Source organism: Phasianus colchicus, chromosome 10 (assembly GCF_987193195.1).
Source record: "Phasianus colchicus chromosome 10, bPhaCol1.hap1.1, whole genome shotgun sequence".
NCBI lineage: Eukaryota > Metazoa > Chordata > Aves > Galliformes > Phasianidae > Phasianus > Phasianus colchicus.
The window spans coordinates 8728315-8742746 of NC_143445.1; the positions used below are offsets into that span (position 1 = coordinate 8728315).

The window sequence follows — 14432 nt, forward strand, 5'->3', positions numbered from 1 at the left end:
AGCACACAGCTCCACTTGCTGCCTTTACATTTCTACAGAGTAAATTCCTTTGCGCTTGTGATAAATAGAAGTGGCCGATAAAGGTCTATGAGGATACGTGTCAGAAGTCATGCACACAGCTTGCAACACACATAATCAAAGATCACTGTTAAAATTCTTGAATTTAAGCACGAGAATAACTACCTCATTCCAATACAGTACTGTGTAGAAACATGGAATAAGAAGCACTATCTTATTCCCAATGTCGTAGGTTGTAACAACTAATTAAGTTAAAAAAATTCAGGCACCAAATGAATCATCCTGCAACATAGAATAGTATCTATATGAGTGCTCTCCTTGATATACTACAAGACCAGCCATACGGCGCTACGTTTCACACCACGTTACGGGCGTCTCATCACATCTCTAACACATCTCTGAACGTTTCCTACTGGCCTCCAAGGAAACTCCTAACGCAGAAGAGAAACTCCCCACGAGGGGAAAGCCACCGCCGCACCACAGGTAGGCGATCAGATCACACACAGAGCTGCTGCATTCCACCTCTACAGCGATGCCGAAAGTCTGTGCCTTAACGTGGGTTTCTCTCGCTGCATAACTGAGATCAGAGTACTGTTCTCTACCACAGGAGTCTTTCAGAGCTCCATTAATCAAATCATCATCCATAAATTAAGAGTGCAATGCAGCGGTTCGGTCTCCCACATTAAATGAGAATTTAAAAGAATTAGATAATAAAGCTTATTTTAAGCAACCAATAGAGGACTCGACGGCCTTCTAATAGGAATGTAACAAAGCCGTACTCGGTACAAGGAGGGATACTTTGGCTCAGTCTCTTTAAGATAATACGCTTCCATTACAGCATCTATGTGCACTTGTCAACTTCATAACAAGAGAAATAGAAAACGCATTTAGCCTCGCGATGCCGCTCCGCTCCTAACGCCAGCGCGGATCTCCAATTGTCTTCCAGGTGGGGGCAACAGTAAGCCGGTTTTCTTTCATACACGTTCCGTCCCGCCTCACCGAGCGGGCAGCGGTCGCACAGCGCTACACCGCAGGGCTGCGCGCCGGCGCCGCGCCCCTGACATCGCCGGCCCCGCCCGCCTCCCGTCCCCGGAGCGGCCGGCAGCGCAGCCGGCCCCACACGGCGCGCCCCGTCCCCGGCGCGCTGCAGGCGCTGCGGAGCCACGCGGGGCCGCCGGCCGTGACGGCAGCGGGGGGACGCCCGTTCCTCCGCGGCCTGCCCCGCATCGCCCTCGCCCGGGGCGGGCGGCCCCGGCACGGCGGTCCCGGCGGCCCCGAGCCGCCCCCGCCCCTCCCGGCGCTACGTGTCGGTCCTGCGGGCAGCGGCACGGCCCCGCGCGGGGGCGTTGGCGGCGGCCCCGCCGGCGGCCTCGGGCCGGTACTTGAGCCAGCAGATGAGCCACGTGACGACGACGGAGAAGAGGGCGAGCACGCTGGCCACCGAGAGGCAGATGGGCCCCACGGGCGACGGCGAGGCCGAGGCGCCGGGCCCCGCGTCCCCGCCGTACTGGTTGACGAAGATGAGGCCGGTGAAGAGCAGCACCACCATGGACAGGAAGGAGACGACGACGCACACGCAGCCCGCGCTCAGCGCCGCCCGCTTGCAGCTCTGGCAGCTCTCGTAGCCGCCGCCCGAGGAGCGCGGCCCGGCGCGGGCGGGGGGCGCGGGGGTCGGCGCGAGGGCGGCCGCCGCCTCCCGGGCGCGGGGCGGGCGGCGCGGCGGCAGCGGCGGGAGGCGGTCCTGGGGCAGCGGGTCGCGGGCGCGCAGCTGCGGCGGGCAGGCGGCGGCCAGCTTGGTGTTGACCGGCAGGCCGTGGACGCGGTGGTCGGGCAGCGCCGTGCGGTGGCGGCACAGCGGGCAGGCGAGGGAGCCGACGGCCGCCCGGCCCGGCCCCGGCCCCGCGCCCGGCTCGGAGGCGGCGGGGGGCTGCTGCGCGGCGCGCAGGTGCAGCTGGCTCAGGCACTCCTGGCAGAAGGTGTGCAGGCACTCCAGCAGCTTGGGCGCCCGCCGCTCCAGGTCGAAGTAGTTGTAGCAGATCTTGCACTCGTAGTCTTCGTAGCTGGGGGCGGCCGCCGCCCCGTCCTCCTGCCGCCCGCCGCGCCCTCCGCCGCCCTTCTGCGCCGGCTCGGCCATAACATCGCGCCGCGGACGGGCGGAGGGTGCCGGGCTCCGGGCCGCGCCGGGCGGGCGGGCGGGCGGCAGCCGCGGCCCCGCCGCCGCCTCCTGGCCGCGCCCGCGGGCTGCGGAGCGGAAGGCGGCGAGCGGCGCGGCGCGGCGCGGCGGCGGAGGGCCGGGCGGGCGGGCTGGCTGGCTGGCGGCGCCGCCCGGCTCCGCGGGCGGGGGGCGGGCTCGGCGCCGCCCGCCCCTGGGGCTGCGCGGCCCTGCGGCGGGCACGGCCGGCGGGGCCGGGGCGCCGCCTCGGCTCGGGGCGCGCGTTCTCCGGCGCGGGCGGGTCGGGAGCGGCTGCCGCGGCGCGGGGTGCGCTGCGGGCGCCGCTTCTTTCTGGGAGGAACCTCACGTGCCCGGGCCGTTTCCTTCCTTTCCGCTCGGCGCAAAGAGCAGGTGCCTGTGCTGCAGCCGGGCCGGGAGGAGCCGCCGCTGTGCTTGTGTACGTCGTACGGCCGTTAAGGTTGGAAAAGAGCACGAAGATCTTCTAGTCTAACCGTCAGCCCTCCCCCGTCTCCCTCAGTGCCACATCTCTGCGGTTCTTCAACACCTCCAGGCACCTCATCGCCTCCCTGGGCAGCTGTGCCGGTGCCTCACCGCCCTTTCTGAGAAGAAATTCTTCTGAATAGCCAGCCTGCACCTCTGGAGCGACATAAAGCCATCACCTCTTGTCCTGTCGCTGTTACCTGAGAGGAGCAGAGGCTATTTTCAGTATTCTGCTCCCTGTAAGACTCATACCCCAGACCCTTCACCAGCTCTGTTACCCTTCTCTGGACAAACTCCAGAGCCTCAGTGCCTTTCTTGCAGTGAACACAGCACTCGAGGTGCGGCCTCACCAGTGCCAGTACAGAGGGACGATGCCTTCTGCTCCCGCTGGCTGCCCCATTTCTGATCTAAGCCAGGGTGCTACTGGCCTTCTTGGTCACCTGGGCACACTGCTGGCTTATGTTCAGCCACCTGTCAGCTAACACCACCAGATCCTTCTTCCAGCTTTGTGTTGTAGCACTGAGAGCCTTTGCTCAGTGCAGACCCAACCCAGGCAACAGTGCATCCACCCCTTCCAGCACTGTAACACTGAGCAATCCAATGGGTTCACTGAGGTAAATTTTGCTCTTCTATGCCTTATGCATCTGGAGTAACTCCATTATATTCAGGTTTAGCACAGGCCCTGTAGCAGATCTGAAATGCACACCCAGGTAGGGGCGGCTGTGGGGCTGTATTGCAGGCTCTGCCCTGTCTGGGCCCCGCAGTGCTCAACCAGATGTGTTGCCCTTTGCCTGTGCTGGGCCTTGGCCTTGTTCTGAACCTGAGGGTGCTGAATGAGGCGGGGAACTGCCAGGGACAGCCTGTGATGGCTGAGCACGTGTGGCTGATATGTAAAAGCAGATCCGAATGTGGCCCACGAGGCCCTGGGCAGTACATCTCATCTCATTCACTTGTGAACTCTTAAATGCTTTCAGATATGTGTCTGTATTTGTTTTTGTTATGCTTTTTTTGTTTGTTGTTTGGTACTGTTTCCCAGTTGTTTCTGCCTTCCCACTTAATGAGTTTGTTGCTACATTTCAGGAGATTTGTAACAGTTGTATGTCAGATTATCCCAGGCTCCATCCTTCCACTTAATACTTTTGCCATGTTTGTAATCTTCCAACTTTCAGTTAATGTTCAGAACACACAAAAGTGCCAAGATCCAAGCAAATTCAAACTCAAGTAAAATTATTCAAGGCACTGTATCAAATGCTTTAATAGAGTCCAGATATATCAGCCGTGTTTCTGGTTCAGACCTCTGCCTTTTGTGTTCTGAGGTTTTCTTATCTGAGCTGTGTCTGCCTGGAGGTCAGCTGGAACTCCACCTAGCATGGAGGGCAGCTCTGGGAGAGCTTCCTGCAGCTCAGGTTTAAACACAGGGGAAAGGGCAAAGTGGGACAGAACTGAAAAATAAAACTGCTAGAGGTAAATGTAGGATGAATTTTACATTTTATTTTAGAAGAGCAAGTGTTGAGTTGCAGAAAGTTCTTGGGTGGTGGTTACTCCTGCTGTGGTTGGGAGAGGAAATGAAGCCAGGACCGCAGCCGCGGTGCTTTGTGTGCGGACCTCCCTGCAGGGCACAGCCACCCCTGGCCTTACCCTCTGCTCCCAGCTGTGCTGTGTGCGTGGGGCCAGCACGGTGTGGGCAGCCCAGGCTCTCCCAGGGGCAGCGGCTGGGCAGCGAGGGTGGAAAAATGTCTCCCTGTAGGGTGTGAGGGCCTCGAAAATGAATTAGGAGAACAGAAACGTGTCTAGATTTTGAAAGAGTCACTGCGTGCCCCAAGGTCCAGATGTGTTCTGTCCTTCAGTTGCTTTAGTTACAGTTAGCATTTGTTTTTGGACTTTTGGCCTGGAGGACCCTTTTTTAATGGTAAAAAAAAAAACCCTGAAATGCTACTAAGATGATTCCAAGTGAGCCTTTGGATACTGTTCAGAAGTTGTGTTACTGAGCAGAGGTGACAAACAACCCTTACGAAACACATTTTTCCACTTAAAATAACTACCCTATAGCTGCTAATTGATTTTAGCATGTTAAATACTGGGCTGATGTACCCCATGCAACCCTCTAGTTCTGAACTGATGCTTGCCTGGATCCAGGAGGAGCTGCACAGTGAGGCAGGAGCTGGTGGTGAGCCAAGCCCCAGCACCACACATTTGTCACAAGCACTGTGCTGGAGTGTCCCTGCAGCACCAATGTGTTGTATTCATAATTTCTGTTTTGCTGCACAGTCAGTATGTCTAATGACATTGAACTTTGTAGGTAGGAAAAACATTATTTCTGATAGACATATCAGACAGGGATGGCTGGGCTGCCAGCCTGCTCATGGTAACAATGTTAAGAATCCCTTTTGTACGTTTGCTGTATATTTCAACAAGTCAGTAGGCTATGTAGGACTGATGGAAAGGATGTTGAAGTCAGACAGCTCTTTGGTAAGTCCTCATGGTTTAACGTGCTCTTATGGTTGACACCAGAAGCTTTTTGCCAATACTCGAATATCACAAGTTTTCATTTTATAACAGTCTGCTTACTGTAGGACTTCCTAGAGTGCACTGAGTTACTAAGCTTGGAGCTCACACTGTAGCTGTTTAGAAGAGAACTCTCTTGCTTTTCATTCATTTACACAAATTTTCTCCTCCAGTCCCATTTCCTGTCACTATTGCAGGGCACTGGTAGTTGTACATTACCTTTGTTCCCTATCATTGGACTGCAGGATGCTGCAGCAGCATCCTCTGCTTTCTTCACGTTAACATTTTATTTCATATAATGTATTTATGAATAATTTATAATTAAAGTGGTTTCTTTTTTGTCTTTTCTGCTTTGGAACTTCTGTAAAAGCCATTACATGCAGTACAGAAGGGAATGTTAATTTTCAGTAATATTTACGTGCTATTTTAGGGACCTGAAAAAGGATAAGAAAGTTATAAGCAATGCCATGTCAGTTGTAGCCATGTACAAAATGTGTTGTTCCCTCGCTTAATACATGTGATACAATACGTGCAGAGGCAAATAGTAATGGCGGTACTATAATTGACATTCCTCTACTCCCCAGAAACTCTGTTTTGTTGTAGCTGCTAAATATGGCCCTGTGTCAGTTGCCTCAAGCAATGAGCAATGTGTGAAAGATCCCAGATTTTCTTAAAGTGAAGCTGCTTCCTCCTGAATGGTGAGAAAGGAGCTGTTGTGCCTCCTCTGCAAGCACTGCAAAGACGCTGGGTTGTTCACAACAAATGGGTGAGGGCGTGGGCTTGCAGCTGGGGCTGACCACGTCAGACACCATTTCTGGTGATTCCTTTCCATTTGTTTTCCGTAACCCTGTGTTTCCAGCGTGTCACAAACAGGCAGCTGTATTATAAGTGTTGGTTAAGACAAGCAGCCATTTACAGATAAGAGGATATGTCCATTAGTGCAATACTCTTCTCCAAGAGCCCATGCTGAACAGCATCAAGGAGCATCCCTAGACTTGGTACCCAGAGCAGACCTGACTTGAGAGTTATTTAAGCCAGTGGGAGGCATAGATTGTAACTGTACATCTGAACTGTGATAAGTCCTTTGGTTCAAACAGCGCCGTGCTTTCTGCCTATCACAGTGACAGTGATGGCTGCAGTTGATGCTGGAGTGCTGAGGTCGGTGCTGGCGCAGGAATGGCCGAGCTGGCTGGGCTGTGTGTGCAGTGCATGGCCACAGCAGCCAGGCAGGGGTAAGCGTGTGTGATGGAGATGGCTGTGCCTTGTGTAGCACCAGGGGGCTGAGATTAGCTGTGTGCTGGCCACATAAAGCACCTCTGTGGGAAAACATTGCCGGGATGAATCATTGCTAGTAGTAATGGTTATTGTATTTAGTGAACAGTACATGGCTATTTGCTGTTGGGTAGTTCAGTTTTGCAACTTAACTCGTGCTTGCATTGTACTGAGTAAGAAAAGCTGTTTCTATATGGAATCACTTAAAGGATTCTGTAGTACCTTGGGAGCTTTATTTGGAGTACCCAGACACGTCGCAGTTACGGCTTTGATTATAGCTCATCACTGGCAGCACTGAGTGCACATAGGTACTGCTATCTCCAAAATAAAAGCCTGACCTGGTGAGGTTGGTAAACGTTTTCTTATAATCTTTCAGACACGTTTTTATCCTTGGTAATGATGGGGACATACTTTTTAAGACATCTTGGAAAAAACTGCCATTGCTCAGACCACAATATTGTGTGTATGTACTTAAATCAATTTTGTCCTGAATGAGAAACAGATGAAGGATTTGGGAATTTTTTGCATTCATACTATTGCATCTATTCAGATAATACAGTTGTCTTTTCCTTTGAGCTGAAGTGAGCACATGGGAATTTGTTATTTTTTTAGACAAAGATTAAGTTGCTTGGAGAAGAGAAAGTTCCAGGGAGCCCTTAAGTACTGCCTTCCAGTACTTGAAGGGAGTGTATATGCTAGAGGGGGAACGACTGCTTACATGGGTGGATAGTGATAGGACAAGGGGGAATGGTTTTAAACTGAGACAGGGGAGGCTTAGGTTAGATATTAGGAGGAAGTTTTAGATATTAGGAGGGTGGTGACACACTGGAACAGGTTGCCCAAGGAGGCTGTGGATGCCCCATCCCTGGAGGCGTTCAAGGCCAGGCTGATGTGGCTCTGGGCAGCCTGGTCTGGTGGTTGGCAACCCTGCACACAGCAGGGGGGTTGAAACTAGATGGTCATTGTGGTCCTTTTCAAGCCAGGCCATTCTATGATTCTATGATTAACATCTTACAAGAAATACTAGAGTTAAAGATGTTTTCACTCGATGTGAAAACTAAAATCTGATGTACTGCTAGCTGAAGCCTGAGGGGCCATTTCCATCAATTTCCATGGACTCGAGGTTATTTTCATATAGTATTATTTTCTCTTGTTGATGTAGTCCAGCTTTATGCCCAAGAAGCACCAACACAGGGGAGAAGAAACTTCACAGGATTCACTTAAGTTTTGTTCTACGGTAGCTTGGAAGGGGGGAGAATACCAAGTGTTAGGGTGCCATTAGTAACAGCCACGGATCGAAACAGAACACGGCATTTTGTCCTGTAGACATCATCAGCACATTCACCACGTGCACTGCCTCTTCTCTAGGACAGCACCTGGGAGAGGGGTGGGGAGGAGGAGAGGCTGGGACACCTCATGGGAAGGCAGCGGGCTGTGACAGCGTGCCCTGTGTCAGGGGAACACAGCAGCAGGCTGATCGCCTCAGCTCCACCAGCCCAGCGGCTCAGGCACGGCGTGCAAATGTCCAGCATTGCGAGGGGCTGAAGGCTGCCAGAAGGGATGCTGCCAGCTTTCAGCTCGCCCCGCCAAGGGTGACTGTAACTCTAGGAGGAGAGGGATATCTGATTTGTTACTTGGCGTTCTTTCGCTGCATGTTCTGTTATGCTGGCCCACTCCTTTCCATAATATTGGAAAGGAAGATGAGAAGCTTGTTTCTAATGGGTTGATTAGGTATTAAATATTTTGGAAGAAAATCAGCCAACGACCGGGATGTCCTTTAGGTGGGAGTGAGAACTGAGGATGTTGCATTTGGAGAGAAAGCCCTCCAGAGTGGCTACGATGCAGTTACAGCTGAGTCAGGAGATTCTTTTATCCCAGTTTGAAATCTAAATGGCTGCAATTGAAGAGTATACGGTTCCTGAGTTTTATGAGTAAGAATAATTGCAAATGAATTCAATTGCAATATTTTGTACACAATTGTTTTTCCCACAAAAATGTGGACTAAGTTTGTGCTCTCATTAGTGACTGCCAGTTTGGAGAAGTTCCACCAACTTCCTTGCAGTTACCCTGCTTGCACCTTCCCTTCTGAGTGCAGAATCAGACCCTGCATGCATAATTTTTCCACTTTCAGACCTGAGGGAACACACCCGGGAGCCAGGCTGGGGTCAGCATCCCAGATCAAGTCTTTCATACGCAGATTACAAAATCACTGAAAAACAAGCTTGGTTTGGCAGTTACTTTAAAAGAGACCTTGGATGATTTTATCAACAGCAGAAGAGGCAATTCATTCTTCGTGCCAGGAACCACCACAGATCTCATCTCGGGAGATGTGATCTATACAAACTTGTTCACGGTGAGAGAAAAATGCCGTATTTGGGAGAAGGTTTCTTAGGGCCATTTCGGTTCTCTGGAAGCTCTTTTGCCTTCAAAAACCTCATCCCATCATCTCAGAAATATTTTTACGCAATGTATTTAGATCAATATTTTTGTTTTATTTATTTCTGTAGTCTTGATTCGTATCTTCAACTGTCTGATTCTTCAGATAAGATTTCACAAGCTCATCCAAAGTCTCTATATTAACTCTTTTAGAAGTATGGATTTGGAGTTTGTGTTGTGGGTCAGATTTGCAGATGCTAATGTAGGAAAGCACCTGGGGAGTGCATCTCGCTCAGCTCTTGCACTGCTAGAGACCTTGTAGCTGTGAAGGCAGGGAGGCAGAACATGGCCTTCTGTTCAGCCACTGCCAGAAAAGCCACCATCGTTAAATAGTGCTTCCATTGACATTCAAAGGAATATGTATTCCCCAAATGAGCACAAATAAATAGAGGTATCAGTGAGCACAGCTGTCTTCTGTAAAACAATCAGTGGATGTCTGAAGCCTTGTTCTCAGATTATTTTGTGGGCCAGGAATGCAAAGCAGTGCTTTACAAGGAGAGTTCTCGGCCTGTCACATGTGGCTGTGGGGATTCAGTAGCACTGGAGGCTTAGTGCAGCTTAACTGCAATTGTCCCCTGCAAAAGCCCAGAACCCTGAAAGCGCCTGCCATTTGGTGATATCTCCATGCATTCCAACAGCAAAATGTTTGCTCTAAGAGTGAGGCACAGGAGAAAATCACTCATGTGTTGGGCTCTGAGAGGCAGCACAACGATGGAGCTTTGTGGTGCTTGGGCCAGGCCAGTCCTTAGACAAGCAATAGAAATCCGTCTCTGGAGTGGCGTGGATCACCTTCATGTCACACCTGGAACCATGGCAAGTGCTGTCAGTCTGACTGATTACTGTTTGCCTCTGCTGTACCATAAAAATGTACATAAGTATCTTTCTTGGTGTGCTGTCAGTCAATCAACGTCGAAACGTTGACAGATGGGTGTGGGATTTTTTGCTGCCTTTAAAATAGGATCAATGACATTAAGGTTTGTCATGTAAATAGTAGAAATAAAGCAAAGACCCCGAGAGCTATTTATGGTTTTAGGATGACATCTGTAATGTGGGTGGCAGTAGAATGAAAAGTAGAGAATCTCACAGCTCTCTGTAGCTGAATGAATTGACTGAGCCTACATTTCTTGTGGTTTGAGAAGTGGCAGTAACCCTGAGTTCATGCGTATGAGCAAAATAAAACCTATGAACTAAAGTGCCATCAGTAGAAGATTCTCAGGGGGGATCAGGCACTGTACACTGTATAGCATCATAATTAAAATGTGAAGATGTACTTACTTCATGACTGCAAAAATCAGGGAAGAAATGTGAAAAAAGGGAAAAAATGAGCCCAACTAAAAGAAGTCAGCAGCCCAGTCAGTCTGCAGAATCTCCTGGTACGACAGAGAAACAAACCAAGACTTTTGCCAAAAACTGAAGTTCTGTACCACAGCAGAATGCATGCAGGTGTGAGACACCCCAGCAAACCACCCTGACCATCAGGGTAGGACAATTTCATTGCTCATTTCCTATCTCCCATCCATCCTTCTCTGAACCTAACTCCCTGACAGATGTTTTGTTGAGATTTATGTATTACTGGAAGAAAACAAACAAAAAACGAAGGGAACCACTGCCTTCTCAAATGCTTTGTGTTGGCGAGTTCTCTCAAGGACTGCCCCAGCACTGACAGCCAAGTGGATGTTCTGGCAATGCCCAGCCCCACAGTGCATGCATAGAGCTCGGGGAAAAGGCAGAGTGGCTCTCAGCCTGCAGTGTTCCTAACTCATGCTTGGCAGCAGTGACTCACATCACTGATAAGCATTTAGAAAACATAGTGCTGGAGCAATGGCTGAAGTTCCCTACTCATAAGGTGCCACTGAGGAGAAACTATGAAGCTGGTAGCTGGCCTTTAAACTCACCCTCTGCTCTGAACAGGATGGGCAAGGAGCTCAGGCAGTGGAGCAGCAGGCAGTGCATGGGAGCTCAGGCAGTGCCAGGGCAACACAACCCAGTGCTGACCAGTGCCAGTGAGTATCGATTTCTTCTCCTCCTGGAAAATTGTGATTAATAACAGCAGCACATTCCATACAGTTTTTGCTCAGTTTGATGTGTGCTGCTGTGAGAGCTTTGTTTGTGCTCTGTGCATGGGGACAGTGAACAGAACCAACCTTTTCTGAAAAACAGCCTGCTTGAAAGACAAGGATGCTGTGCTAGGCAGGGTGTGACACCATGCTCAGTACCAATTACTCACGAGCTGTCAATGTATCACCCTTTCTTCACCCCCCAAATGTGTTTGTAGTGAGCTGAAGCTGTTGTTGAGACCATTTTTCCAGAGGGCTAAGAAGGAATTGTGAATAAAATCAGATCAACTATCGATAGTCAAGTTTTAAAAACTTCCCTGGGGTTAAGTTAGTTATTTGTACACAGCATTATTAACGTCCATTTTGCCATCATTTTTCCCAAACAGTGGAATGGATGAGGAATGGGATGGTCTACAAAGAACCAGGAATGTTGAGAACACCTCCAGGAATTTCACAGTAGAAATGCATGCAATTGAAGTGTCCAAGTGATATGGTGCTGAATAATTATTCAAATGACATGCTAATCATTGCTGGAAATTAGCAATACCATCTCAAGCAATGCAAATCATAAGCAATTACATAGCATTATCTGGTTACTTACACTGCAAGCAGCAAAGTTAATTATTCCTACCCAAGACAGCAGCAGAATTTTCAGCACATTTTCTTTCTTGCAGTTTTTGGAGCTGCTTTCATCCTTCCAAGTTCTAAAATTCACTTTTTTTTTCATACTTACATGCTCTAAAACTGGCAATGTGACCATATACATAATAAAGGTTTAATAAGAAAATTATGTGAGAGTTATGAAAACGAGGGTCTACAATTCCATTTTTCTCTGCCTCAGCTAACAGGAGGTGAGCAGCTTGGCCCTTGAAGAATTGATATATTTAGCATATACCCAATGCTGTGTGCTGGAACTTTGCATTTTAAGACCATCTGTGCCAAGACAAGAGGCTGTGTGTTCAGTGCATTGAAGGCAGCTGATGTATCATAGAAACGTGTTCCAATCTTGCTGTGCTGCTCAGTTTAGCTAACGGAGAGGATACTTGCATATGAAGCACTTTCTCATAGTCAGAAAGGGCATGCAGAACGGGCAGGCTGGGGACCCACTGGAGCTGTGTGGACTCCTGTTGTGCACAATCAGGCTGGTTTTGTGTTACCAGCTCTCAAACGGAGATGAGATCTGGGAGACATGCAGTGAGAGTGGTGCCTGCCCTGGGCTCTATGTGCCAGACACACCATCACTTCTGCTGCTGCAGAGCTGAGCAGGGTAGAGCTTTGTGATCTGTGCTTTTTATTGACTGACGTTGCAAAATATTTTTTTTTCCCTCACAAAGTTTATTTAAAATGAATTTAAATTGAACTTTGATATGCATTAAATGAAAAGAGAAGGACTGAAATGCTGTGAAAAAGGTGGTCTTTGGTGCTATGGTACCTAAGGGCACGTTATGCAGCACTTTGCCATCTCCTCAGCTTGCTTTGCAGTCAGCAGCTCTTTCAAAGACAGGGAGAAAGCCCCAGGTTGTTCCCTGTGGAGTTAGTGGGTGGTTGGGTCTGGCACACAGTAGAAAATCTCATATCCAAAACAGTATGTTCAGTAATGTGGCAACTAAATAAAAGATAATGCAGGAATCTTGCAAGAAGAGTCAGGACTTTTGGTACTAAAAATACACAATTTTTAATAGTTTCTTTTAAAATATAAAGAGCGAAAAAGAAGGAGATGAAGGAAGATGAAGACAAGAACTGGGTTCTGAAGTGTATTGAGAAAATGACTGAGGATAAAGAAAAGATGAGGTGTGAAACTGGGAAGAAAATTTGGCTGAGATCTGTCTGAAGGCCATGTGCCATGGTACTGATACCTGGGTGGGAATTCTTCCTCTGCTGCAGGGCCAAAGGATGTCCGTCAGCGCCTGCAGTGAGGTGAAGCTGTGGCAGTGTCATGCACACTGAACCCAGCCAAGCCAGCCCAGCTCTGTGTGCAATGCTTGTCTCATCTGCACCCATGCTGTGCTTTGGGAGAGCCACATCATGGCATCTGGGTGCACAGCAGCAACCTGCCCCACTTGGAAGGGGTGCTGCCCTTCCGAGAACCTTACTGCTGTGCACACAGGCAAAAGGCTGTGTGTGTTCGCTCCTTCAGACCCGTTCCTTCAGCTTCTGAGTCACAACAAGATGTGTCTGGCTGTCAGGATTGCTAGCAGGCTGGCACCTGGCAGCAGGGCTGTGTTTGTACAGCAGCACCAATCCGCCTCCGGTCGTGGGATTTGTGCCTGGCTCCTACTGCTTGGTGCTGGAGGCAAATGATGCTCGGCGTGACAGCACTACGTGTTGCTATAAGGAAAGGCTCTCAGTGCAAGGAATGATGTTCAGTTTCCTAAGAAGTTATCCTTTGTTGTCTCATCTTTCACACCTGCCCTCAGCCCAGAAGAGAATTTCTTCCTGGTGCAGATGGACTGGGTGCTGAGCAGCTGCTGCTGGGATGCTCAGTCCTGGGTAAAGGTTTTACCAGTCCTTGCAGCTGCATGGTTTGTAAGCAGCTTCTTCTGGACACTCTCAGAAGGATAGTCCTTTGCAATGGTACTGCTTCCACTGCTTTTACAGAAAGCTGCATGATGTCACGTTAGGAAATCTGTACGGGGCATACAGTGTGTGGGACACTTCCTGGAAGTTTTTTTTTTCTTTTTTCTTTTTTTTTTCTAAAGCAAATCTTTGAAGGAGTCAAAGCCTGAATGCTTTTATTGGTTGTCAGAGATAACACAAGGCAGCTCTCAGAAAAAGGGTAGTGGAGCATTGCTCTGTAAGTGGAATGATTCATACACTTGCTTTGAACAAGAGCAAACAGGTTCAACGGGCAGTGCCAGTGATAAAATGTTATTCCCAGTTCTGAGGATCCTTCCCTTGCAATAGCCAGCTTCCTGCCCTCAGCTCCCTCCAAACCCTGCATTCCTGTGGCCGGTGCACCTCCCCCTGCTGCTCTCTGTCCTTGCTATGCTCCTGCCCGTTCTGCTGCCGGCTCCTGTCGCCTGGAAACAACTGTGTGCCAGGCGGGGCCACCTGGAGCACGCTGCATCCCTTTCCATCTCCCACTGCTGTCTCTCCTGAAAACTGGAGGAATGCAGCTTTGTGGAGACCCTGCTCGTGCTGGCTGAGGCTGAGTGTAGCAGGAGGTTCATGTGGGCCAGAGGCAGAGGTCATGTTGGTGTCATCTTCCTAAGGGAACGCCCCAAAACACACGAGGAGTTTTGTGTTATGAAAATGTTGTCACCTAAATCCAAACTGAAACGTTTCTTTCATTCCAAAAATCAATCAATCTATCAGGAAATTACTTGTCACAAATCACTTTCCAGAAAGCTTTCACCTTATCAGAAAAAGAGTTCGTGAACTGCCCTTGTCAGCTCTGCTTTGATGAGTGTCAGGTGCTGGGCCCTGTCAGGCATTAACCCAGATCTCTGTGTGAACAGAAGAGCTTCCCAGCTTGTGGCAGATGCACAGGG

The 14432-nt window shown here is 49.7% G+C and overlaps 1 protein-coding gene across 1 annotated transcript; it reads right to left on the reverse strand.

The window, feature by feature from the left end:
• Positions 1-1279: 1279 nt before the first annotated feature.
• On the reverse strand, positions 1280-2199 carry RNF228 (ring finger protein 228). Its single transcript, XM_090146923.1, has one exon. It carries the CDS (start codon positions 2150-2152, stop codon positions 1319-1321), a length of 834 nt encoding a protein of 277 aa, XP_090003049.1. The 5' UTR covers positions 2153-2199; the 3' UTR covers positions 1280-1318.
• Between the last annotated feature and the right edge of the window lie 12233 nt (positions 2200-14432).